The sequence below is a fragment of the Coccidioides immitis genome (genome assembly GCF_000149335.2).
Source record: "Coccidioides immitis RS genomic scaffold supercont3.1, whole genome shotgun sequence".
Taxonomy (NCBI): domain Eukaryota; kingdom Fungi; phylum Ascomycota; class Eurotiomycetes; order Onygenales; family Onygenaceae; genus Coccidioides; species Coccidioides immitis.
Window position 1 is genome coordinate 8,159,231 of NW_004504310.1, and position 23,172 is coordinate 8,182,402.

The window sequence follows — 23,172 nt, forward strand, 5'->3', positions numbered from 1 at the left end:
AAGGAAAAAGATAACGGACTGGGCAGCAGTTCAGACAGGCCCGTTGGGAATATGTTACTTGGTGTTGTGGTCGTTATCCTTGTCCAGACATGGCAAAGATTAGCACACCAACTTTTGTATTGCTTTCTCGAGGCGCGAAGACGGAGATATAGGGCTGCAGCAGATCTCAGGGCAAACCCTGGGTCTGAAGATAGAGAGATAGATGTTAAAAAGGGGAATAGGGATGAGAGAGAGACGAAGATGCAGAGAGTGCAGATGGCCGGGAGTAACGAAGTGAGAGACAGCAAGGTTACTGAAGGGAGCAAGCAGGTGGAGATGGTTGGCCAAGTTCCCTGCCCAGCGCCCATCCACGGTGCTGCAATTATGGATGTAAGTAGCTAGTATGCAAGATGGACGTGTGGATGTGTGGATGGGATGGGATGGAATGGAATGGATGGATGGATGGATGGTGGATGTGTTCACCGCTCGAGCACGCAGCATGAAATTAACCAACTAACCAGCCAACCGGCCCACCCATGGCTGCCAGCAGGAAACAAGCGTGGAGTGGATCTGACACTGTTTCTTCCGCCTTGTGGTCCCATGGATTACGCAATGGCAGAGATCGCGAGTTTAATCAAACGGCGAGCCGTCTTCTAGAAGCGTAGTTAGGTCTTTACGGAGGACGCGCCGGTACCGAGACAATGCTAAAACTGAACATACATTTTCCATGCTCCATACTCCGTACAAAAGACCTACAATCATCCACCCATGAGTTGACCACACGAACAATCTTGTTTGTTCGTGCACTCAACGCGTGTGATGTCTGTAGCTTGTTACAGGGTTGCTCCGGGCCTGCAATGGTAGAGCAGCATCGTAACTAGCAGACAAATGCCGATCCCCCTCTGACCAGCCCGGAGCGCAAGTCGCAAAATTTCAGCGGGCGACCGGTAGCGATGGATCCTGGCTATAATTCCATCTCGGTATAATAATGGGGCAGCTCTGGAACTTGGACGTGATTTACCTCTTTCGCCACCAGAATCCTAGCCCGATTTCAGATTGTCTGGCGAGATCTGGAGCCGAGGTGCTGCAGCCGGACAAAGAGAGACATCCTCAATGTATCCATTTCGTGTTGAACAAAGGGTAGCCTCGACGCCTTTGTGAGTAGTGGTTAAGGACTGTCCTTTTTGGTCCTGTTCTTTTCTTTTTCTATTATTTTATCTATATTTTCTTTTCTTTTTCTTTTCTCCCCCCCTCTACGCTGACCTTTTTGTTGCAGAGGACCGGAGCCGTCTAGCGCGCAAGAGGAAGGCAAGAAGAGAGCAGCAGCTGCATGGCCGGCCCAGCGATCTCCATCGAGTCAGGAGGCAATATACAGAGTACTTTGAACGACGAAATGGCTAACAAGGCCGGCTAAGATTTGCGCTGGGCCAAGGGGAACTGCATTCGGCAGTTGTTCGGTCCACCAGATCAATCCTTTTTCTCCCCAAGCAACGCAAAAAGAAAACGGAAAGGAAAAAGAAAAGAAAAGAAAAAAGAAAAAAAAAAAAAAAAAAAAGGCCCAAAAAAGTAAACAGAAGCTCTCCCTCCCTTAGTTGCTTCAACTACTGCTTATCCTGCTCCTCCATAGACTGTGGAGTGCCGTGCAGTGCTCAGGTCTGAACCAACGAACATGTGGGCATGAACAATTACCTAATTGCCGGAGAAGATCTCTCACGATTGCTCTGGTCAGTGTAAGATTCGGAGAAAAGCAACCAGCACCACACCGGGATGCCTGCAGCACATCACCAGCCATTCCATCGACAAGCTACCGAACTCAAACATGCTCATCGCCGTCGCTTGTGTGTGTGGACTACCCTGTTGGCGGTCCGTACGGAGTTTTACATATGTAGTACGCCTGCTGTTGCGCAAACCAAAAATGTCGATTGTCGCGGTACCGGGCTAGTAACGAGATCCCGCAACCTAACGGGGTACGGGGGGTTTTCTTTGACTTGCTTTTTTCCTTTGCAGCAGTTCCACCAATGGGCTGGGTGATTATCCGAGTGGAATCGACAAGGTAAAATACTAGTCAGCCCACATAATCCAAGATGGACGTTTTATTTTTTTTACTTTTGATCTTTTATATTTTATTTTGGCAGGGGGCCCTGGACAAGGTTGGCAGCCCTGGTCGTTACAAGTGCGGTACAAGGGGGATCGGGCTGGATCGCGGGTCAGGGACCGGACCTGGAACCAACGCAGCTCTCGTGCAGAAACCATTCCAGACTTGGCGGCGAGAACAAATTTCCAACTGACTGCCGGCAGCCGGTGGGTATGACTGGCGTGACGGAGGGCTGCATCGAGAAAGTCCGTGGGGAAAATTATTTCAAAAAAAAAAAAATAAAAATAAAAAAGAATAAATCTGCCTCCTTGAGAACTGCGGGCAACCGTCTAAGGAAAGAATTAAAAAAAGCCAAAAGAGCGGAAGAATGATCGTCGAGTTTTGATTCTGAGATCGGGTCCGATTGATTCTTGACTGGCTCCATCTGATCGACAGCCCCTCGGGGTTTGGTGGATCGTATAGGAATACGAAGTACGGAGTACGGAGTACGGGAGCTCACTTCAAATCCCGACGCGAGAGAGAGAGAGAGTGTGTGTGTGTATGTGTATGTGTGGTGGGTGAGAGAGAGAGAGAGTGTGTGTGTGTGTGAGAGTGTGTGTGAGGGTGGACGACAAGAGTGTGGAAATAATGTTAACATGTATGCCTATACTCTGTACAGATGGATGAATGGATGGATATGCCGTTCCCAATTACCCTCAGCAGACAACCTGACAACTGGGAAGTCGTGGAGATTGCGTGCGAGGCGGGGGGAGGGGGCGTCGATGCAAGCAAGGGAGCTGAGCTGGGCGAAACGGAGATCGAAATGAAGTGGCTGGTACTGAGCACAGAGTACCGGGAGCGGACGACGTATTGTCCTCGTCTGTCTCTTCTCTCATCCATGGTGTCGGGAGATGGATGCGGGCAGGGTGATGCAATCGTCCCGATCAGGAAAATAGAAGATTGCATCCGTCTGATCAGCGCAATTTTCAACGGTCGGCCTGTGTGTTTGTGGGGGGGAAATAAAAAGTGGAGGATATACGGAGTGTGACCTGTACATAACTAACTAGTATGCATAGCTTATCCATTCATAGCACAGCTGTATTATTGTTTATGCCATGCTGTTTCTGCACGGTGGGGAACAGCACACACCATGTGTCGCGTAATGCCCTTCATAAAAGCGCCGGCATTAGCTCGGATTGTCGACCCAAAAACCTGTGCAATCTGGCAGGTCCGGCTGGCGAGTCTCAGCGATACGCGCCAATCATCGAGGTTACGATCTCCGTACGAAGAAGGTATCGCGTCGTGTATTGTTGGTTACGCGGAAATTGCAGTGCTGCTTGGGCACCTCCAATCATTCAAAAAAAGTCTGCCCCATGTCATGTCGCGCTGGTCAGCTAACAAATATGAACAGCTCGTTCGCTGGCTGAAGAGGAGGGGAGGGGGGAAGGGTTTTCGAGAGGGGATAAATTCCCGCTGTAACGTGGTAGGAAGGGGATGAAACTCGATCGGCACCCTGATCTGAACACGTTTTCCGCATCCCTGGCCCCGGCATCGACAAGCACACACACATACTCTCTCTTCCTCTCACTCACACACACACACCCTCTCTCTGTGGCCGTGCGCTGGCAGAGCACAGATCCTCCGTCCCGTCCTGTCATGACCGGGGGGAAGAAACCAAAATTACGATCATGTAAACTCCAAGCTACATAGGTAATTTACCAAGCTTTAACTCCCGACCATCACAACCCAAAAATAGGCAAGGTTCGATCGCCCATCGAACGATCCAGAAAATCGCAGCGCCAACAGGCGGGGCAAAGTGTCCGCCTGACGCAGTTGGTCACCCTCCCCTAGCGGCAAGCTGAGGGGGAGAAAAGAAAAAAAAAAAAAAAAAAGAGGAAAAAAACTTTTAAAATAACAAAAAAGAGGATCCTTAATTTCCAATCTTGTTGTCACCAGACGCCGGCGTCCCTCAATCGAGCGTGTGGAGCCGCATATGAAGATGGGAAATCCCGATTGCGTGAAGGGACTGGCCGGTTCAGCTCAGTTGTACGCAGTATGGAGCCTCGTGAGTTAAGTGAGGGAGGACGGATGGGTGTCAGTATGTATGGAGAAGCCAAGCGAGTCAGTTTTTACTTCGTTTAACGGCGCGCAAAACCTTATCGCGAAGCAAATCCCGAGGCTTGTCGCCGTGCATAATCCTTACTCGAAGCTCCAGAGCACGTCCTCTTTGCCCCTCCAATTGTCATTCCTCTTTTCGACAGGGCAAGGTGTTACCGGGCATGACCGTCAGCCAGGGGGGAAGGATCTCAGGTATGTAGTTAATAATTGCGGAATACGATAGATCAGATCTGGGCAACCTCGAGACTTGGATCTTGGTTCCGCGCTGCATTAGCTGGTCTCGCAAAACTCTATTCTTGCTGCGAAGCTTGAAATCATCGATCGACTCACATTTCTCTGTATGTACGGAGTACTCCGTGTACTCCGTATGATCCTCAAAAAAGGAACGATCATTATGCATTATTCCGCACGTCGACGATTCGACAGCCGCTCTAAGCGACTTGTGCGACAGGGTTCCAGTGTCGCGGGATCATTGTCCCATCAGACGAGGCTGCTCATCGACGCCACTGGGACAAGTACAGGCATCATGCCACCATGCACGAGAGTGCATCTCCTTTGTATAGTACATACGTCCAAACAAAGCAATAGCAAAGGGATTTCCCTCCAGACGCTAGATGGGTGCAAACATAACCTGCAGAGATCAGATGCGAACAGGCCACCTCCAATCGCAGCACCATCAATTTGTTCAATCCTTTTCTCTCAACGGATTGTCTATCTTGAGGCCCTTTTTGCAAAACCGACCAGTCACTGCAGAAAACTCCCTGGGCCCAATTCGCAACCCATTTATTGTGTGTTGCTCTAGGTGTAACACCACGGTATCACAGATCTATTTCCCGCTGAGTCGGCTCTCACGGCGGTGCAAGTAAGGTCCCTCCCGAATTCCGTATCCTGTTATTGGCTGTTGGAGAGTTATGGCTCTTCGCCACACGACAGACCTATTCCTTAGAGTGCAGCTATTCCCTTCTTCATCTTCTGCTCTTTTGCGTTCCGCGGAGACTACCTTTCTCTAGGTGCTCTTGCCTTCGGGCTTCAAGCCGATAGAGTTCGATGCTTTGGGCGGGATCGAAACGGACACAGCTTCGCTGCACCAAGCTAGACTTGGAAGGCTCACGATCTGCAGAATTACCAACTGATCTCTGTACGACGATTAGCTGCTTCCCGCCATCGACATCCAACATTGAGCGTTGAACAGCATTTTCATCACTTGAAGTCCCCAATCCGATTGGGGTTATTGCATAACGATCCCATATCTTTTTTCCTGCGTCTGGTCTCCGGAAACGGCTTGTGTACTCTGCATGGTGGCTCCCGAATGAGAGCCAATCGCCAAGTCACCCAGCTCAATGCGTCCATGTATTTATCTCCTCCGTGAACCTGTGAAATCTCCTGCTGCAACCGGCTCGGCTCCAGCAAACACCGTTTGTTGAACGAGGGACAAGTTCACCGATACCCACACGACAGGTACACAACGTGCGTTCCCTCCTCTGCATGCATGTATGAAAGCTTCCTCCGTACTACCACCTCCAGGCTTCCAAGACCTCTCCCAGTGCAGCCCACAGACATCAGGATACCGCCCATCACACATACTTGCTAGTAGCGCAAATCGGGCATAAAAGGGGCACCACTGCGACTCGGTTAGCCGTCAAAAAGGGCAATTCGCAGTCAAAAACAGATGCTACGTTCATCTTTGCTAACCCTTGTCAAAACATACAAGGCAATAGCAGCTGCAGTAGACCCAGGCCCCAAGACCCTGTACAAGGTGAGAAGGAGCTTGGTAACGTTCCACTCTGCCTGTCTCGCCATGGTTGTATCCGATGGTCGCCTGCAGCATTTATTGGTTTCACTGTCTCATATCTTCTGCATGCGCTCCGGCTGTTGGCCCTTGGCATCCAGCAAAAAGAGAACCCCATCCAAAATACGAAACTTGAGTCCTGGGATCCTTGCCTTCCACTGCATTCAGGGAAATGTCTTAGACCAACTTCCTCCGTAAAACGTCCCGGAAATAATAAGTAGAGTTCGTACTGGCTGATATCGTGCAAGGATGCAATCTATCCTGGCCCGGCAGCTGAACTTTGTATGTAACCATATCCTCCACACAGAGTACCAAATACGTATTTATCCAGGGCCTTCCATGAAAGCTCAGACTCTTCCGGGGAGCTTAATTAATTAGCAGCCAGTCTGCGTACTACATATGTCTTTCCAGGTCGTCGGGTCCCCCCGTCAAGGTTCTCCTGGGTCCTGCTGCTGCGTGGGAGGATCTCGGTGTCTTTCAAGAACAAAGACGGACCCGGTGTGGGAAGGGAAATCAATTCATGTGATGATTTCATCGAGGGCCCGTTTATCAGGGTACTTGCATTACTAACTGGACGGCGAATTCTGCTCACCTCCATGAGTCAGATCACATCGATCTTCGCATTGTCGGGGATTGAATCTGGGCTCCACATGTTTGAAAGGTGGGAACGCGGGATTCATCGAGATCATCGTGAAGTGATAAAAAAAGCAGGACGGAAAATCGTCGTCATCCGCATTGCAGATCGGAGGATTCATTGCTGCACATCATCGATGTCATGGGGTTGGGGGTGTGGTTTTTTCTCCCCTTGCTATCCCCAATTGTATATCGCTCCTTTTAAGGATGCTCGCTTAATTTGATGACAGAGGCCTAACTCTCTGATCATAGTTACTGTCAGCTTCCCAACCGATAAATGGGTAGGGATCACAGACCGATGATATCGGTGCTGAACAGAGCCCTTGCAACACTGAGAAGGATACAGTGGTTCATCACCATCAAGACACATACCCGGCTGCATTGTCCCTTGGCAAGTGTTGCGGTCAATCAATTATTATGAAACTGGGGTGCGTGGAGAGTGTGATGGACTAGCGACATCTCTCTTACCTAGGCAAGTTATGTCCCTGTCTCATGCAGCCAAGGTAGTCAAAGGATCACCTGTGCTCCTTTCATTACCATCCTTATGGATGCAAACAACTTCGAATATTGCTGCAGATAAGTCATGTCATTGTGCTTGCCTGGCTGCAGAAAACTCTCTTCAGTGTACTCTGTATTGAACAAAGTTGGCCTGTACCCCCATGGACAAGGCCAACCTGGTGGCTTATCTTCCAAGAGGAGCTCAATGGTCAAGTGGGCGGCCATGATTATAACTATGTGGTTACGTGTTAAGTGTGTCCAAAACCAAGTGACCAGTGCTGAAAGGAACGATCGACCGGTCTGGAGATTTGCAAAAGGCAACAGGGGAATAGTGTTTTGCTTCATAGAGATGGGACTCTATTATTTTATCTTTCTTTCTTCAGGGTCTGATCAAGAAAGATCAAGTGGAAATTCAAAAGCCCGTGTAGACGGCCAGTCATAGACAAGGCAGATATCCCCAAGTAACCACCCACAATCAAATCTAGATGCATTGTATGTTCTCATGCCAAACCCAATATTTGTCTATGAGCGTGGCCAACCAGATTAAAAAAAAAAAAAGAAAAAATTAATGATCAAAATCCAGCTCGCTCATCAGTGTCTATATCCAGTATCAAAACCAAGCACACATGAAAGATATTCACTTGAAAAAAAAAAAAAAATTCCACAAGGAATATACAGTCCAATCACTGTCCTTCCGGCTCTTCACTCTTGGCCAAGCTTGTATACAACATCTCCCAGCCAATGCTTCCGCCCTTCCCTTCCTTCTCTGTGATCTTTTCCACTGCTTTGACAAGGTCGTAACAAATCTTCTCTGAAACGACGCTATCTTGTTTGTAATCGGGATGCTTTGCGACAAACTCTCTGATCCACTTCGCATTTGTCAATAGCCTACCGTCTGCCCGATAGCGGATTAAGTTGAGGTAGTTTGCAAGTGCACATCGAGTCTCAACATCGATGTTGATGCTGTTGAGGTACGATTCGACAATTGGAATCAGACCGGGGAATTCCCCAGATGGTGAGCCGTTGATGATGTCGGCGACGGCCATTAACTCGTACTCGGATTCCACTGGTAAAAGGCACGGGGATGGAGGCGCGGATGGGGAGCGAGAGCTGGAAGGCGAGCTGCTGGCGGTCTGGCGAGGAAGACGGTGCGGGAAAGGGTCTTTCCGGAAGTAAAATTTCTTCTCAAGGACGGCGTTGCGGGCATGAGCCGTCTCCATGTTCTCAGTCGTCCGGGCAATCGGGATATAGAAGTTCAGATCGAAGCTTAGAATCGCCCGAGTGATCAGTACCATAAATATGCTGAACGCGGCATTTTCAAAATCAGTGATCTGAATCTCCATGGGTCGGAACTCGACCCGCCAGCCGATGTCGTTTTCAGCCGGCGGCGGCTTGAATCTAATGTGCTGCCAGTTGGTAGACTGGAGATTCTCAAAGTGATCGGTCTTGTTGAGGTCGAGTTCTTCCAAGTCTTCCGCAAATACAACAATTGGATCGCGGATAAACAAGTGGGCGAAATGGGTTGCCAAAAGGTCATCCATTCCGCCATCCATCAATCGCTTTTTGATGTCTTCATCTATAACGAGGTCAGGGTCCATGTACTCTGGGCGTAACCTCGGATCTTGAGAGATGTAGGTCGAATTGGAGCTATAGCGAGATTTTGGGATTCTCCATCTGTCGTTTTTCAGGGGCTGGATGAACGTCAGTAAGAATCCGTCAAGAGCAGCTCAAAAGGTCCTCACCTTTTCTCCTAGCTCCTCTGCTGTCCTGCAATCCACAGCTCCGCTAATTTGATTCCATCTAACGTCAGTGTCGACAAGGAAGCCCTTGTAAATTGGAGTTGCCGCCGTCAGCGCAAGCAGAATAGGCCCCAATGGGCTCAATTGATCGTAGAGCTTCCTCCCCTCATTAATATTCATGCACTGGAAGGTAATCTGCAAACAGCAGCTTCCCATTCCAAAAGCCATTGCATCCATGTAGACATGGCCCTTCTTCACGGCCCCGTTCCGGACATCGCTGTCTTCTGGCCAAGTGTGGAGGTCATAGTTGACTGTAGGATCATTGAACGGCCAGGGAGTATTGGTATCCCGAAAGACAGGGACGTTTAATTCCACCTTTCGACCTCTTCTTTGTCTGATATTGGCCGCCAAGGTAGGGAAGCGAATATGTGGATTTGCGATCTCATCCGGAACGAACTGCGAGCGCAATGCGCCCCCAGACAGCGGGTAGTTGGGCGTGTAAAAATCATCCTTCGTTCCCAGCCGTGGGAATGTTGTAAGGGTAATAGGGTACTCGTTTGGAGCCATGTGGTTCTTTGCGATCACTCGTCTGATGGGTAGCGTAAGTATCGGTGTTCGTTCATTGGGTTTGACAAGACGTTATCCATACCTCCGCTTCATGTCTGATTCCACTTTCAGGAGGTCTTTAAATCCTATACCCCAGGGCTTTCCTGGTGTTGCCTCGAGCATGAAGCGTCCAAACTCCGGATGAAACTTTGGGAGTGGTTCCGCCCTGATAGTGACGGAATGACGGTCAGTTATCTTCCGCGCTCAGAAGAAGCCAGAAGGTTACGGTGGGCTCACGAGTCGTCCCGTTTCGCAAGCTCTTCATCTCTCGCAAGCGATTTGAGGATTTCCGCCTGGCAGAGTGACAGCCGCACTTTCCGCTCATTATCATCCACAGCTACAACGAGGTATTCAACCTAACACGAGGTTCAGCAGATGCCGAGACAGGGGCATGGCAGTCGAGGACAATACCTCGTCACCCCAGAGCAACGCATCTCTCTCCTTGCCCTTTGCCTTATTCCAGATGCTCAACAATTGCTAGAAAGCTTTTCGTCAGGATGGTCCAGCTGGACTTTGTGGGACTGGGGATCACCGGGGATACCTCGATTCCCCACTCTCTGACTTGCGTCGCTCTCTTCTTCGCCTCCGGCCACGGCAGGGGCGTCCCGAGAGCCCTGTAGCACAAAACAATTGCGTGTCAGCTCGATGAACCTGCTTATCCGGACCTGGGTCTTTTCACGAACAAAGGGTGGAGGAGGGGGATGGGGGAGGGGGAGGGGGAGTGGGAGGCCCGAGAATACGTACAGCAGCCCCATGGCGCAATATCAGACGGAAAGCACTCAACACGCGTGGCTACGATGGCGCTTTCGGGGAGACTTGACGAAATGCAAAGAGCACCCGTATCGCCATGAGGGGATATTAAAAAGAGTAATCGGGGTTCTGCCTACGAGAAACCAGCCGCCGATGATGATAAATCCTTCGCTTTGGCGTTCGGCATTCTCGCAGCCCCGATTAATAAGCGAGGGGCAAACGGGGTTGAACTTAAATAGTCCCGCGCAACGGAAACGAACGGAGCGCCCGAGACAAGGCGTGCATTTTTTTTAACTATCGTCCGGGCCGGTAGAGGCTGAGGGTGTCCATCGTGCGATTCCCATGTCTTTTTGAATGAATACCTTCGTGGCAGGCCGCTGCTAAGATGAAGGCGGGGTTGGGACATATAAAGGTGGTGGTTGAAGCCGGCATGATGAAACTTCCGCCCCTCCAATCAACCCTTGTCGGCGCTGCACGACGATAAGAAAGATGGTGTGAATCGGCCCTGTGGGCTGCAGGGCGATCTTCCGGGACGGCTGACAAACCCCGATCACCACGACATCCAGCGGTGCCTCTATTGTGCTGTTGGGACATTTGCGTCTGCGCTTCGATGCTCCCAGTTATCCTTGGCTCAGGAAACTCCCTCATTAATTTGATCGATCCTAGCCTGAAAGCATCGGGACAAAAGGGAATATCGAGATAATAACCTGAGCCGCCCTGATGACGTTGAAGTTCAACTGGTTAAACCCTCCAAATACCAGAGAGCTCCGGCGGTTTCTTTCTTTTCTTTTCTGTTCCTTTTTTGTTCAACAACCTCAAGAAAGCTGCGCGCTTCCCACCCGAAGAGGCCCTGCTGAAACAGAAAAAAAAAAAAAAAAAAAAAAAAAAAGGGAATAAAGATATTCGTAATTATATTACCCGAAGCAGTGCACGAAAGTCACTTCAGAATGGATGAACGAGTCAAAAAAATTCCCGAGATTCCAGTGCACACATTCTCACCTCCACGCGAGTACACATCTTCTGAGCTTCTTCCCCGGATATCCATTATAGTTAAGGATCATAAAGAGTAGGTATCTACATAAGATTACTCCCACCGACTACATCTCACAACAAAACGCCTAGCTAAGTCATATTTACAAAGAGAGATAATTCTTCAGTCCACAACAAGCACACGCACACCCTTGCTACCCACTTTAGGGAAAGGGAGGAAAAGATCATGCTTCAGAGTCACATCCTCACGAGTGGTCCCGAATAGTTCAAACTTCAGTTCGCGGAAAATCTTGGAGATGGCAAGGAGAAGTTCGGCTCTTGCCAGGCTGTTGGAAGTTGATTAGAAGGTATTGGACGAATAAGAAACGTGGGAAGACACGTACTTGATTCCAACACATTGGCGGGATCCTTTGCTGAATGCGACGAGATATCTTTCCAGGTACTTTCGTCGGTCGGGGTCAAGCCATCTCTCGGGGACAAAATTGTATGAATCTGGGAAAATATCTTCATTGTGATGCATCATCACGCTTGTCATACCCACAGGAGTCTGGTTCGATGATAAGCAGCTGGAAATATAGTTAAACAGACGGAGTGACCTTACGCCTGCTGGAATAGACCATTCCTTGTACTGGAGATCACGATCGGGGCAAATTCTTTGCAGCCGAGAGCTAACACCATATGAAATCCTATACCTTGATCAGTGGATACTGGAAAGTAGGGGTTACACAGGACGCCAACATACCGAAGGGCTTCAAGCATTACTGATGTCTGATAGTCCATAGTCAGAAAGCCCTCCTTTCGAATCAGGTGCTGCAGCACAGCTTACCAGGTACGGCATCTTCTCCAAGTCCACAACAGTCGCAGTTCGATCTGGATCGAGTCTGTTCAGTTCTTCAAGCAGCTTGTCCATTTTATCCTTGTTTTCAAGCAGATAGTAAGTCAGCCACGTAAGTGTTTTCGCAACTGTTTCGGAGCCAGCACCGATAACTCCTTGGATTTCTTGCGCTAGTCGTTCGGGACCTTTCTCCTCGGGCGGAAGGTTGCTGTCGAGTATGTCGTGGAAAAAAGTCGGATGGTCGTATGACTTTCGCTTCTCCTCATAGTCGGGCTCGCTGTGCTCCCTGATAACTGAATTGATGAGAACTTTGCAGCGGCGTTGGAAAACAAAGAACAAATTCATGCCGGGATCGACCCTGCCAACCAAGCCCTCTGGTAGAGCCTTGAGCCAGTATAACAACCATGGATACGGCTTGAAGAAGACTGTGGCCTTGGCGATGGCGCTCAGGGTCTCGCTCCAGTGGGGGATAAAATCGGGCTCGTCCAGGTAGTGAAAGCCGGTTCCCATAGTGTAATCTGATATGACATCTGTGGAAAAGCAGGTGTACGGATACTGCACCACAATCGGGACTCCTGTGCCCTTGAATTCCTTTAAGCGATTGCAAAGCTTGTCTACAAGAATCTGGATGGCCGGTTCCAGCTTTCGAATCCGAGCCATGGAGAAATACGGGTTCATGTTTGAACGGCGAAGACGATGATGGGCGTGGCTTATCGTGGAGATAGCTGCCATCGGCGTACCGAACTGACCCGTGTAGTACGAGTACTTGTCTCTCGGGCTATCTCGTGAGTACAGAACATCGTAGTACTCCGGGTCGTTGATGTGAAGTTCATGAGGGCTGATCCTAACAATGGGGCCTAAAAATTGATAACGGATAAGATATAACTAGTTTTTGTCTGATGGTTTAATAAAAATGGATAGACACGGACCATATTTTTCGTGCATTTTTATGATCTCAAAGGTATATTTTCCGTGACATATGGCATCATAGTAAAACTCGTACCACCGAGTGGCTGCGGCGAGCTTAGGTCCCGGGAACTTGGATAAAGGGGAGAGCCACAGCCGATAGACAACCACCGCTGTCACATACACGAGGTATGCCGCTGTGGCGGTCAAAAATGGATGTTCCTTTATCAGCGGTAGAGCCTCCATCCTGCGTCAAACCCCCTGTCGATTTTAGCAAAACTGGGAGAACGAAGTTAAACAGGAGCTGTTTGTCGCAGCAGCTGGGTTTGAAGTGCCTTTTTCTATCCAACTCGCGGCTCCACCAAACACTCCAGAAACTCTTGACAGTCAACCTTAAAATGAAAAACTAAAAAAAGGATGGCCCGTCAGCGGAGTTTGCAGACCAGTGTGCAGAGGCAGGTCGCTTGACTCGCTGGGAAGAATCGGCCAATGAGAAAAATATAATCACGGAGCGAAGTGATCCAGCCGTGAAATTAAAGCCGCAGCCCCGCTCGCTAAGGCTCGCAAACTATGTATGCGGAGGACGGGGCCAAGTTGCCTTTTGTCACGGAATCTCAGAAATATCAACAATCCCCCATTCTCCGTACCGAGGACATGGTTCTCTACAGAATGGAAACGGATGTCACTGGTGCATTCAGTGTATAAGCGTCATAGGGGAGGGAGAAGCCGTGCAGGGTTCGTCTACACTATCTCTTGCGTGTGAAACGTATGCAAGAAGATTGGGGCAGGTTGAATGCCATGGAGATCGCCTCTCATCTTCGTGTGTAGGGCTCATTTGGCTTCCACGTCGCCAGTCGGCAGGCGGAGACGGCGAGACAGATCATTTTCAATTTGGTTAAGTGTTTGAATTCCAGCCATTTCACGACGAGTGTGACGGCCAAATGCGAGCGACGGTTCTTGGCGACGATGCTCGGACACGGTGTTTGGATGCGTGAAGCAACTCGGGCTCGCTTGGAAGAGCGTGGTGGCTGCGAGCGCCTGTTTAGCCTGGCGAGTCATGCATCGAGCGCCAACACGCTTCGCACGTCTCAGTCGGCTGGGGGGAGGGAGGATGCCGATCCCCAGCAACGAACACGCGCTGCCCAGCCATTATTTCGAGCTCCGGATGACCCTGGACTCGACATGGGATAGTATGGTTGTATGTACACCGAGACCGGAGGAGATTTGAACCCGAGGCCCGGGTGTGAAGTCGAAACCTGTGTCAACACGAACAAGCATGCTTTCGGATGTGAGAGAGGATTGAGCGTTCGCCCTTGGACCGGCTCCGTTGATAGCCCGTCTTTCCTGCAAGGACCTTATTTTGGGAGGATCTGGGGTGGAGAAGAGCGGGTTGTATTGGTCGACAACGCGCTAACAAAACTCACTTCTGAAGTTGGAGAGCAGCAGGTGACTAAGCAGCAGCAGCCTGAGAGTGGCGCAAGCGAAGACAAACAGCGCAAAACTCAAAAAGCTAGGCCAATCAGAGCGCGGGGAATTCAAGGCGCCCGCGCGCGGCTCGTAACTCTATCATATCATCACGTGACACATGTGGCGTGCCCAGTGAGGTCTGGGTTTGCGGGCGACGGGGAGGTTGGCTGCTCTGCCGGCGAGGGAGAGAGATGGGATGAGAGGATGAGGGTGAGGAGAGGGTGAGTGTGAGGGAGGGAGCCGAGTGGTGGCCGGCGTCAACCAATGCGGGGGGAGGATGCGTGTCATCGAGACCGTGCCAGGTCGGCAATCGCTCTTCTGCGATGGAGGGTCGCTGTCCTCCTGCATACACGGGAGTACTGTCCAACTACAGAGTAGTTCCCCAAGTCAATACGTGGTCTTGCTGGTGGTCTGGACGCTTATATGTATGTGCACTCATATGTGCTGTAACTCATTTGTTCCGTCAAGCTGCGAGCCTCAAAAAAGGGGAAAACGCGGACACCCGGGTTTAGAGGTGGGATTGCTGCCAAACCAAACGGCCCCCCGGGCCGAGCGGTCCTTAAGGCCTTCGAACGACGCAAGGAGCTGACTAGGGGCTGTCGCTGGGGCCTTTTGGGGGTGTGTGGAGGGGGGCAACGCTCCGGGGATCCCTTCCGCGCCAGTAGCGTCAAGCGTGCCTCCGGAGCCTAGCGAGTCCGGTGCGCAGAACGCCGCTTCCGGGGCCCACCGCTCGCCCCCTCCTCCTCCTCAGTTCTTCTTTCCCCCCCCCGATGCGCTGCAGCTCGCCCCTTGGCTGTCAACTGCCATTGGGCGCTATCGGCGCGCTAAACAACCCTCCCGTAACGAGGAACAGGTGACGAGAGCGGCATTTTGCCTGGTCGCCGATAATAGTCAATATTCCCTTGCCCATCAAACCAATAATTAACTCGTCCTATTATTTGGCTTTTTTTTACCAGCGAAAAATCGCCTCTTTTTGGCATTTAATAATACTACGTATATTCACAGATTTTTCCCAGTCAAAGCGATTTCCTGTCCACTCTCAACAACATCATCCGGGAGATAGGGCCATATATCCACCGAATCCATACACAGTAATATTCCTCGCAGAGATTGGTACTCTTGCCAGCTTGAGTCGATATCGAGAAGATGGCACAGGAGCCCGCTGCGACGACCTCGTCGACCCGCGAGCCGCCCGAGGCTTCACCGCAACAACCTGCCATCGTCCCGGCAGTCAGTACGCCCCTGTCATCTCCTACCAAATACAATCATGCTGTTACTGACCTCCGACACAGGATGACCACGACCTCTATGATGGAGACTCGGATGCTGCCTCGTAAGTGCATCGGATTGGAAGATCCCGCCGGGTCTACAGTGAGACTCAAGCTCCTTCCCATCATAGGTTTGAGAGCAGCACAGCCTCGCTCACTTCAAGTATTCTGGGCCACAAGTAAGATATTTCTTTGGACTTGATAGATCAACCTCTAACATGCAAGCAGATATGAAGTTAGTCTGTGTTCTGTTGGCCCTGGTTCACATCGAAACTAAGGCAAGTGTCTGTAGAATGGAAGACGATACCACGCCTACAGAGAAGGATCATATGTCATTGTAAGAAAGACACTCTTCCCTTCACATTCGCTCCTCATGGGCGTGTGAACAGATCTTGCTGACCTTCCCCAGCCAAATGATGAGAGAGAACAAGACCGGCTCGATCTAGTAAGTCGCCTCTTCCATCCCTGGGATTCGTTCAGAGCGCATTCTGGTTACTCACCATTTTATTCCCCCCCTTCTCTTTTCTTTCACAGCAACATCACATCTACAACATGATCCTAGGAGGAGAGCTTTACCGCGCCCCAATTCCACCAGGTACATCCAAAATCTTGGACCTTGGAACCGGCACTGGAAGTTGGGCAATTGATGTCGCTGAGTATGGTCACCCCTTACAATCAAGTGTCTGACGTTTGAATATTAAACTGTACTTCTTAGTAAACTCCCCGAAGCTGTCGTGACAGGTCTGTTGCCACCGTCTTCTGGCCCCTTCTTCACAACCTGAATGATTAACTTGCTGTTTGCCAGGGATCGATCTAAGCCCCATCCAGCCATCATGGTATGATTGCCTCTTCCTTTTGACCAATCCCGGGAGAAGCATGGCCTTAACCAGCTCTAATAGGATCCCAACAAATTGCAAATTTGAAATTGATGACTTTGAGGCAACCTGGAATTTCAGGGACCCGTTCGATTTCATCCATGCCCGGAGCATCGAAGGCAGCGCCAAAGATTATAAGCGTCTATTCCGCCAAGCCAAGGACAACCTTCGACCCGGAGGCTGGTTTGAGGTCGCGGACGCGACGGTGGGGGTTTTTGGCGACGACGACACCATCAACAAGGCCCCAAACATCCTGGAATGGCGCGACCACCTGATCGATGCAAGTGCTAAGTTTGGCAAACCTATGGGGGTATCAAAGAACTACAAACAATGGTTTATCGACACTGGATTTGAAAATGTGACCGAGGAGATCTACAAGGTAAGTTCCGTTACTATCAGGACGTATACATGGATTCCACGTGTGGCTTGCGAGCTAATCTTTTGACCACAGGTTCCATTTTCGCCTTGGGCCAAGGATAAAAAACTCAAAGAGCTGGGACGATATCAACAGGCGATGATGCTGGAAGCCCTAGAGGCCTACTCACTGGCTCTTTTCACGAAGGTCTTGAACTGGGATGTTAATCGAATCCAGGTTCTCTTGGTTGGGGTTAGGAAGGAACTTATGGACAGAAGTCTCCACATCTACTCCCAATACTATGTCGTATATGGACAGAGGCCACAGAATTCTTGAAGCTGAAAGGGCATATTTTCACGCGTCTCTCGATTCCCACTCCGTTTCCTTCCCAAATTTCTTTTTATTATTTGGAAAATAATGACACCCAATTCCCCATTTACTGCGATGGCGAAAAGTGAAAGACAGTATGTAATTAACGATTCTCTTCAATATTCGAGCTCCACTTTGCTGTCTGATCGCAGAGGCGAGAATACCGACGTGTGTCAGATATCAAGGTTTCAGCAATCCCACCAAAACGCCTCTTTAAACCTTCGCCGCGCCATCCAAAGACGCACTGCCAAGTAGCGCTAGATTGACGCGTCGGGATAAATCCAGCATTTACCATTGCGGGCTAGATTGCTTTTCGACCTGCTTTCCCAACCGCCAACCGCCTGCCCACAGCATGCTTCATATAGCAATCCTCAGATTTCCAGGCTGCGCGACGACTTTACGTGTGAACGGAAGAATTTACCGCGTACAGGTCTTAAAGGCGCACTTGTGACGCGACAGGTTGATATTCACTTGGGCGAATCTTACGAGGCCTTTGCGATATTTCCGACGGAACTTGATTTCGCGTAGCTGGTATCGTGTTAAGATGTTGGGCAGAGACCCAGGACTGTGTCCGTTGACTTCCTACCATGGAACCAGGGCACTTTGCACATGGTAGACGATACAGACACAACTCCTGCTACACTGTACATGTACGGAGCTACGCATACCATCATGCTAGAAGGCACCCCTGATGGGAAGCCGCATTATTAGCGATAAAAATGCGTTGAGTTACCCTGTAGAGCTTCTTTGATACATTGCGCGATCTGTCACACGCACTTCCTCCAACAACCAATTCCACATCATCATCAACCCCCTGTCGTAGTAAATAATGTTGGAACGGTCGAAGTGTACTTAGCATGCCTTCCAATCGTCTTCAATATGCGTGGCCTCGCTTCGCCACTTTGGCTGCGAAGGTATCTTGTTGCTCTGCCTTGAAGCAATGAGAGGCAGCAAAAATTCGATGCAAATGATGGAGGGTGCCCGGAGTACGCTGCTTTCGGTGCAAAAAGCGGTTGGCCCACCGATTTTCACGCGGGCCGGCCCGAAAAACCCCACAATTTATGGATTCGAGAGTTGGACATTGCTCTTGGCTGGCAAAGGGGGAGAATTTTGATATATTTAAAATTCCCGTGAGCGTTTTTGGCCTGTTTTGGGGATTTGCTTGATGAGGGAAAATTGGATCCGAGAAGGTGATCCAAAAGCTTTACGGATACTCCATGCACTCTCAAGGGTCCCGTCCAGTGTGGAGACCACTTTTCCTTGAGAACGGCCAAAATGTGGACCAACTCGGCCATCTTCCATCGTCCCACTCACGGAAGGTTGGCTTAGGATTATTCAGGTATGGATGGGTCTGGATTTATTATACCTTTTTTTTGGCTCTTCGCAAAGAAGGCCAGTGGGTGGCTAGCTGTATGCAACGAAATGTTTAAAACGGTCATGAAATAAAGAGGATATAAAGCTTCATCAAAGAAACAAAATAAAAATGCCGCCCCAACGCAATGTAGCCATAGAATAGTTTTTGCAAATCGAACAGATCAGGCCTGCCAATCAATAATATTTGCCCACACCAACTCTTCTTAGTGGCCCCCTGTCGGCCTTGTCCTGGTTGAAAATCAGCTCTAGGCGACGATTTGCCTCCACCTCTTGAACACTAATATGGTGTTTAAATGTGTCTGTATTGGCGATACCGGCGCTCGTGTTGTCCAGTACGCTGGTTGGCGTGGAATTCATCGCAAGAGCCGTGAGTTCCGACGTCGTTGCCCATGCTCGCGAGCTGCGGCCTGAGAAGAATGTGTAGAGTACATACGCAACGGTATATAAGCAGTAAATCGACAGCACGCAGATGGAGAGTTTGGTAGAGGTGCCTGTCGTGTTCCATACGTAGCCCGGAGCCTGGCTTCCAAAGATAAACTGAACCCCGGGAGGCTCCGACAGCTCCATGCTTACTGTCTCCCAGGGTATACCCAGATCCTCATATTTCCAAGTCCACTTCTTGCTCTCACTATTGAACGTTAGGTTTCCGAGCTGCGCCGGCCCAGCGGCGCCTGATAACCCACTCACAATCATTGACGCAACGAGGGCTTCATGCATAAACGGTCGACCGTAGGAAGTAAGAATGGCCCCTCCCGTCTCGTGTTCATATTCGAGGGAATAGTTACCGCCAGTTGGACATATATTGGGGGTTATAGGCATCGCTTGAAGAAGGTTATCGGCTACTGTTTGGTTCTGAACTTTGGTAGTGGGATTGAGGCTTTCAGCCCATGACTTGGAGAGGGAGATAGGGGATCTAGACCACGAGGGTAGGGTAGCGAGCGACGCCGTCGAGAGGGAGCTCTTGATTTGACGTGATAGCAAAATATCTCGTTCGTAACCGAATTCTAAGGAAGATGTTGTGTTTGCCCATGTTGATCCGATCAAGCATGCAGACGTGGTGAGAAATGGCTCATCTATCTCGCAGAACTCCGAATGCACAACAATTACTCCTAGAGGCCGAGTCGAGACCGGCCTTGTCACCTTGATATCATCAACCCAGATCATCTGGCCATGGATATCTTTTTTTGCTGCCTCCCAAAGTTCTTTTCTTGTGATATCCGTATAATTAATCACGTCGGTTGGGTTAAGGCGAGGCATGGACCCTGGCGCATGCTTGCCCACGAGGGGCGCAATGTAGGTGTCAGGGAATTGGATGGGTCTCGTGTCGTTTTCACCTTTTATGGCATTAAGTTCGCACAAAACACTTACATAAGGCTGTGGCATTCTGACACTGGTCTCTATCTTCGTACCATGATCCCAGTTGTCCAGCGCTTTTTTTGCTGCTTCTGCGAGAGCGAGTGATACTGGGATGTGTTGTACAGTAGCTAGAGTGCCATTAGGCGCGTACTGGACATACATAGTCCGATCCATAGCTGGACGCAAAACAGAATGCAGTGGGGGCATAATGTTGGTTGGGCCGTTCTGATGATCGCGTTGCAGACCCGTTTTTATGTTGTCCGTTAGTCCTATAACTGGAAGATTGTAAATATCACCCCAGCCAGCAGCAGCGAATCCTACAAAAGCATGTTAGCGAAAAAGACCGGCCGTGAGGAGGATTTCGAGCAGAATCTGACCAACTGATAAGGTCTTATCAATAACATCGGGATACAGCTCCGCGGAGGTAAGGTTCAATGCCAGGTCCGTGTAATCCGGCAAGGTGTAGTTCCCAAACCTAGGCAGCATAGCAATGGCGCTTGACGGGCCAACAGCACTCGCCAGTGCGATGCTAAACGGAATAAATAACAGAAAGACAATCTTCATTGCCACGGACAGCCAAGGAGTTGTCAGGGAGGCGAAGAACTCGGGGGACATCAGGTACGCAATGTTACCGATGTGATACACGGAGAAAATTGCACCGAAGGGAATGGCGAATTTGTTTGTCAGGAGGTACTGGATGTAGGCAATCATGACCGTCAAGATCGAGGCCTGCATGAGGACCTCATGGGCCTTAGCCGCAAATTGGAGCAGGTTAACCGTTGACCCATCAGTGCCATAAAAGTACGTCTTGATATTAAAGACGATGAGAAACAGAGCCACCCCCAGCGGAACGGCATGGAATAAGAGGAAGTGCCAAAGTGCCTTGGGGCGACTCCGGGCAAGGACCACCTTTCGTCGTTCGGCACACTTTTCCAGCGTGTCATCGTCATCGTCACTGTCCAGGGCTTCAAGCGACGCTATACGGTCTCCCAAGAGGTCGGAATTTTCTGGACTCCTGCGAGCAATGAGTCGGGGAAACAACATCTTGGGTGACCAAGTCAAATCCTTACCTGTGATGCTCCCTGGTATCTGCGGACGCGGGGCCCTCGTTTACGCTGAAATCTTGCAACGGGATCATATATTCGGGATCAAGATGGTGTGAAAGAAGTTTCTCTGACATTCGAGAAGGGAAGCCTTTGGACTACAATGTGGATGCATAGTCACGAACAGGGTCGCCGCAGAATGAAATATGTATTTTATCGCTGTCCCGACGCGGATTCGTAATTCACTGGCAGATCACCGTGGCTGGGTCGGTATCCTGTTTTTAGTTCAGCCGCGCGGAATCACGCATGAAGAGCTTAGTTGGCTCTGTGCGAGGACTTTCTCTGTCGTGTTGTTACACAGTGACTGGGGTCCGAAAGGCAACCCGGCAGGACATTCTCCGCCATGCTGTCGATCCCTGGTTGGCTCATGTTCTTCGAAGGCCATCTCTGATATTCGATCATCCACAAGCAAAAACTATGACCGAGAGGCCTCATTGCCTCAAGGAATGAGATTTGATGATGGAGAATTCGCGTCAATCTGTTAAGGGATAAGAAGAACAACAAGCCAAGTTTCATTCGAGTCGTCGGTGAATTAACCAAGGTGATGCCTCATCCCATCATCACCTCTTCAGGGGTGTGGGATGAGTTCCCTTGAAGAGGCTCAGCAAACTCTATAAACTCCACAGCTCACTTATGCTCTGAATACACACGCGCGAGCCTATAGGTATCAGGGAAAAACAACCTATACTATCAACTCATTCGTGCATTCAGTTTTATGAAGTTGGACAGCAGACACCAAAGGCACAGTGATCTGGTGCCTTGCCCTTTTTAGGAGAGTATTCTCTATACGGAGTAGTTGAGATACGAAAGCTGGGATTTTGAAGCACTGCAGCGGCCTGAGGTATCCTAGTTCTCCGAGTCACGTATCTTACGATCAACTGCGCCCTCCGGGCTGCTGAAGATGATGAATTTACCTTCACAACTGCAGAATATGGTCTCCCTTGAATTGCGAAGCATTCACTTTGTTGGTGAAGTGATATGAGGGAATTGGGGGGTTCCCAGACCCCGGACAATCGACGTAGATGACAACCCAGGTTTTCCGGGTCGCATGGCTTGTTTGAACTTTTTTCTTTTTTCTTTTTCTTTTTCTTTTCTTTTTTTTTCTTTTTTTTTTTTTTTTTTTTTTTTTTTTGGATAGGACTCTCCTAGCATCAGTTGGCCTGTCTCCATGCCGAGCTGTCTACCCAGTTCATTTCCCTTTCTCCTGTCCTCTTTTACTCTTGTTTCTTTGTGCCCCGAGTACTCGATGACGGAAGAAATTGGCCAAAGAAGGAGCGCAGAATCATTGCGAACTGGAAACAATGGATGGTCTGGACTGTCTATACATTCAATTGATCCACATAGCCGGTACAATGTTTTTGTTTTTGTCGTTTCCTTGAAAATCCCCGGAGATAAATACATTTAGCCTAGTCTGCAGGCTTTCCCATGCAACGTTGTATGTATAACCCGTGGGAGTATCCGATCAATTGCTTCTCGCTCCCCCCTTGGCCGCCCGTAGCTCATCCATCTTTGCGACCCGCTTCTTGAACTCCTCGTATTGGCATTTCTCGTAGGAATGTCTCTCATTCTACCGTTTTCCCGTTAGCATTATGTTATGATCCGGTATCAAAACCCTCGTTCCGCTGCGGATGTCTTCCCGGGAACGCAGAATTTCGGTCCTCCGTGGACTACGTCGTACCTCGCATTTCCATGGCAAATAATATTCCTGAACTCGGCATCGGTTGAGCGGTATCAGTAGATGTGCACAGCTATCTCTGAAGGCAATAGGGAGGCGAGCATTCGACATCTCTTCCCGAGTGGCAGCCGTCGGCTCTGCAGAAAACGGTTAGCACCAAAACCCCCATGCGTCGCTATTATGGAAGTCAATTGATCGGAGTAACTCACGGCTGGCATCGCCAGTAACAAGTTCCTTGAGCGTCATATTGATCTCGTCCCAGTTCAATTTCCTCTCACGAGAAATCAAAAGTGTTCCGAGAATCGCAGAGCCGGACAAGTCTTGTGTCATGAGGTTGCGACTGGGTTTCCGGAGCTTCGGAGGCCGGTTTATCCGAAGTGTTCCACTTAACGCGCGCGTGTTTGCTGGGTGCA

The 23,172-nt window shown here is 49.8% G+C and overlaps 8 protein-coding genes across 8 annotated transcripts; 4 read left to right on the forward strand and 4 right to left on the reverse strand.

Moving 5' to 3' along the window:
• Window positions 1-51: 51 nt before the first annotated feature.
• On the forward strand, window positions 52-644 carry CIMG_00086 (uncharacterized protein; the record flags this gene model as incomplete). The annotated part of the gene is made up of 2 exons (XM_001246314.1): window positions 52-369; window positions 501-644. 2 exons carry the CDS (start codon window positions 52-54, stop codon window positions 642-644), a joined length of 462 nt encoding a protein of 153 aa, XP_001246315.1.
• A 1,353-nt stretch (window positions 645-1,997) lies between these two features.
• CIMG_12905 (uncharacterized protein) lies at window positions 1,998-3,532 on the forward strand (the record flags this gene model as incomplete). The annotated part of the gene is made up of 6 exons (XM_001246313.2): window positions 1,998-2,032; window positions 2,115-2,284; window positions 2,467-2,612; window positions 2,733-3,057; window positions 3,130-3,345; window positions 3,465-3,532. 6 exons carry the CDS (start codon window positions 1,998-2,000, stop codon window positions 3,530-3,532), a joined length of 960 nt encoding a protein of 319 aa, XP_001246314.2.
• A 4,024-nt stretch (window positions 3,533-7,556) lies between these two features.
• Window positions 7,557-10,304, reverse strand: CIMG_00084 (glutamate-cysteine ligase). The gene is made up of 7 exons (XM_001246312.2): window positions 10,181-10,304; window positions 9,978-10,050; window positions 9,848-9,913; window positions 9,674-9,792; window positions 9,480-9,602; window positions 8,834-9,419; window positions 7,557-8,782 (listed from the first exon to the last, which is right to left on the reverse strand). Exons 1-7 carry the CDS (start codon window positions 10,189-10,191, stop codon window positions 7,775-7,777), a joined length of 1,986 nt encoding a protein of 661 aa, XP_001246313.1. The 5' UTR covers window positions 10,192-10,304; the 3' UTR covers window positions 7,557-7,774.
• A 170-nt stretch (window positions 10,305-10,474) lies between these two features.
• Window positions 10,475-13,200, reverse strand: CIMG_00083 (cytochrome P450). Its single transcript, XM_001246311.2, has 6 exons — window positions 12,941-13,200; window positions 12,003-12,868; window positions 11,919-11,944; window positions 11,778-11,862; window positions 11,560-11,723; window positions 10,475-11,502 (listed from the first exon to the last, which is right to left on the reverse strand). Exons 1-6 carry the CDS (start codon window positions 13,161-13,163, stop codon window positions 11,340-11,342), a joined length of 1,527 nt encoding a protein of 508 aa, XP_001246312.2. The 5' UTR covers window positions 13,164-13,200; the 3' UTR covers window positions 10,475-11,339.
• Window positions 13,201-13,487: 287 nt separating this feature from the next.
• Window positions 13,488-14,744, forward strand: CIMG_00082 (uncharacterized protein; the record flags this gene model as incomplete). The annotated part of the gene is made up of 2 exons (XM_001246310.2): window positions 13,488-13,616; window positions 13,746-14,744. The coding sequence occupies 2 exons, from the start codon at window positions 13,488-13,490 to the stop codon at window positions 14,106-14,108; spliced, it is 492 nt and encodes a 163-aa protein (XP_001246311.2). The 3' UTR covers window positions 14,109-14,744.
• A 442-nt stretch (window positions 14,745-15,186) lies between these two features.
• On the forward strand, window positions 15,187-17,421 carry CIMG_00080 (TAM domain methyltransferase). The gene is made up of 11 exons (XM_001246308.2): window positions 15,187-15,614; window positions 15,677-15,717; window positions 15,784-15,831; window positions 15,881-15,887; window positions 15,945-15,989; window positions 16,062-16,097; window positions 16,187-16,308; window positions 16,368-16,393; window positions 16,458-16,488; window positions 16,552-16,906; window positions 16,979-17,421. Exons 1-11 carry the CDS (start codon window positions 15,531-15,533, stop codon window positions 17,216-17,218), a joined length of 1,035 nt encoding a protein of 344 aa, XP_001246309.1. The 5' UTR covers window positions 15,187-15,530; the 3' UTR covers window positions 17,219-17,421.
• A 1,287-nt stretch (window positions 17,422-18,708) lies between these two features.
• CIMG_00078 (uncharacterized protein) lies at window positions 18,709-21,161 on the reverse strand (the record flags this gene model as incomplete). Its single annotated transcript, XM_001246306.2, has 3 exons — window positions 18,709-20,298; window positions 20,359-20,996; window positions 21,052-21,161. The coding sequence occupies 3 exons, from the start codon at window positions 21,159-21,161 to the stop codon at window positions 18,800-18,802; spliced, it is 2,247 nt and encodes a 748-aa protein (XP_001246307.1). The 3' UTR covers window positions 18,709-18,799.
• Window positions 21,162-22,371: 1,210 nt separating this feature from the next.
• CIMG_00076 (NADH-ubiquinone oxidoreductase B18 subunit) lies at window positions 22,372-23,089 on the reverse strand (the record flags this gene model as incomplete). The annotated part of the gene is made up of 3 exons (XM_001246304.2): window positions 22,372-22,651; window positions 22,763-22,896; window positions 22,969-23,089. 3 exons carry the CDS (start codon window positions 23,087-23,089, stop codon window positions 22,547-22,549), a joined length of 360 nt encoding a protein of 119 aa, XP_001246305.1. The 3' UTR covers window positions 22,372-22,546.
• Between the last annotated feature and the right edge of the window lie 83 nt (window positions 23,090-23,172).

What these genes read in the sequence shown, in the direction of transcription:
- CIMG_00084 (XM_001246312.2), bottom strand. An exon ending in CGTTGCTCTGGGGTGACGAG is followed by an intron (nt 9,793 to 9,847) that starts GTATTGTCCTCG and finishes ACCTCGTGTTAG; the next exon opens with GTTGAATACCTCGTTGTAGC. An exon ending in GAATCAGACATGAAGCGGAG is followed by an intron (nt 9,420 to 9,479) that starts GTATGGATAACG and finishes GCTACCCATCAG; the next exon opens with ACGAGTGATCGCAAAGAACC.
- CIMG_00083 (XM_001246311.2), bottom strand. Translation starts at nt 13,163, where the DNA reads ATGGAGGCTCTACCGCTGATAAAGGAACATCCATTTTTGACCGCCACA. An exon ending in AAAAATGCACGAAAAATATG is followed by an intron (nt 12,869 to 12,940) that starts GTCCGTGTCTAT and finishes ATCAATTTTTAG; the next exon opens with GCCCCATTGTTAGGATCAGC. An exon ending in AATGGTCTATTCCAGCAGGC is followed by an intron (nt 11,724 to 11,777) that starts GTAAGGTCACTC and finishes TCATCGAACCAG; the next exon opens with ACTCCTGTGGGTATGACAAG.
- CIMG_00080 (XM_001246308.2), top strand. Translation starts at nt 15,531, where the DNA reads ATGGCACAGGAGCCCGCTGCGACGACCTCGTCGACCCGCGAGCCGCCC. An exon ending in GGAGACTCGGATGCTGCCTC is followed by an intron (nt 15,718 to 15,783) that starts GTAAGTGCATCG and finishes TTCCCATCATAG; the next exon opens with GTTTGAGAGCAGCACAGCCT. An exon ending in GAGAAGGATCATATGTCATT is followed by an intron (nt 15,990 to 16,061) that starts GTAAGAAAGACA and finishes GACCTTCCCCAG; the next exon opens with CCAAATGATGAGAGAGAACA.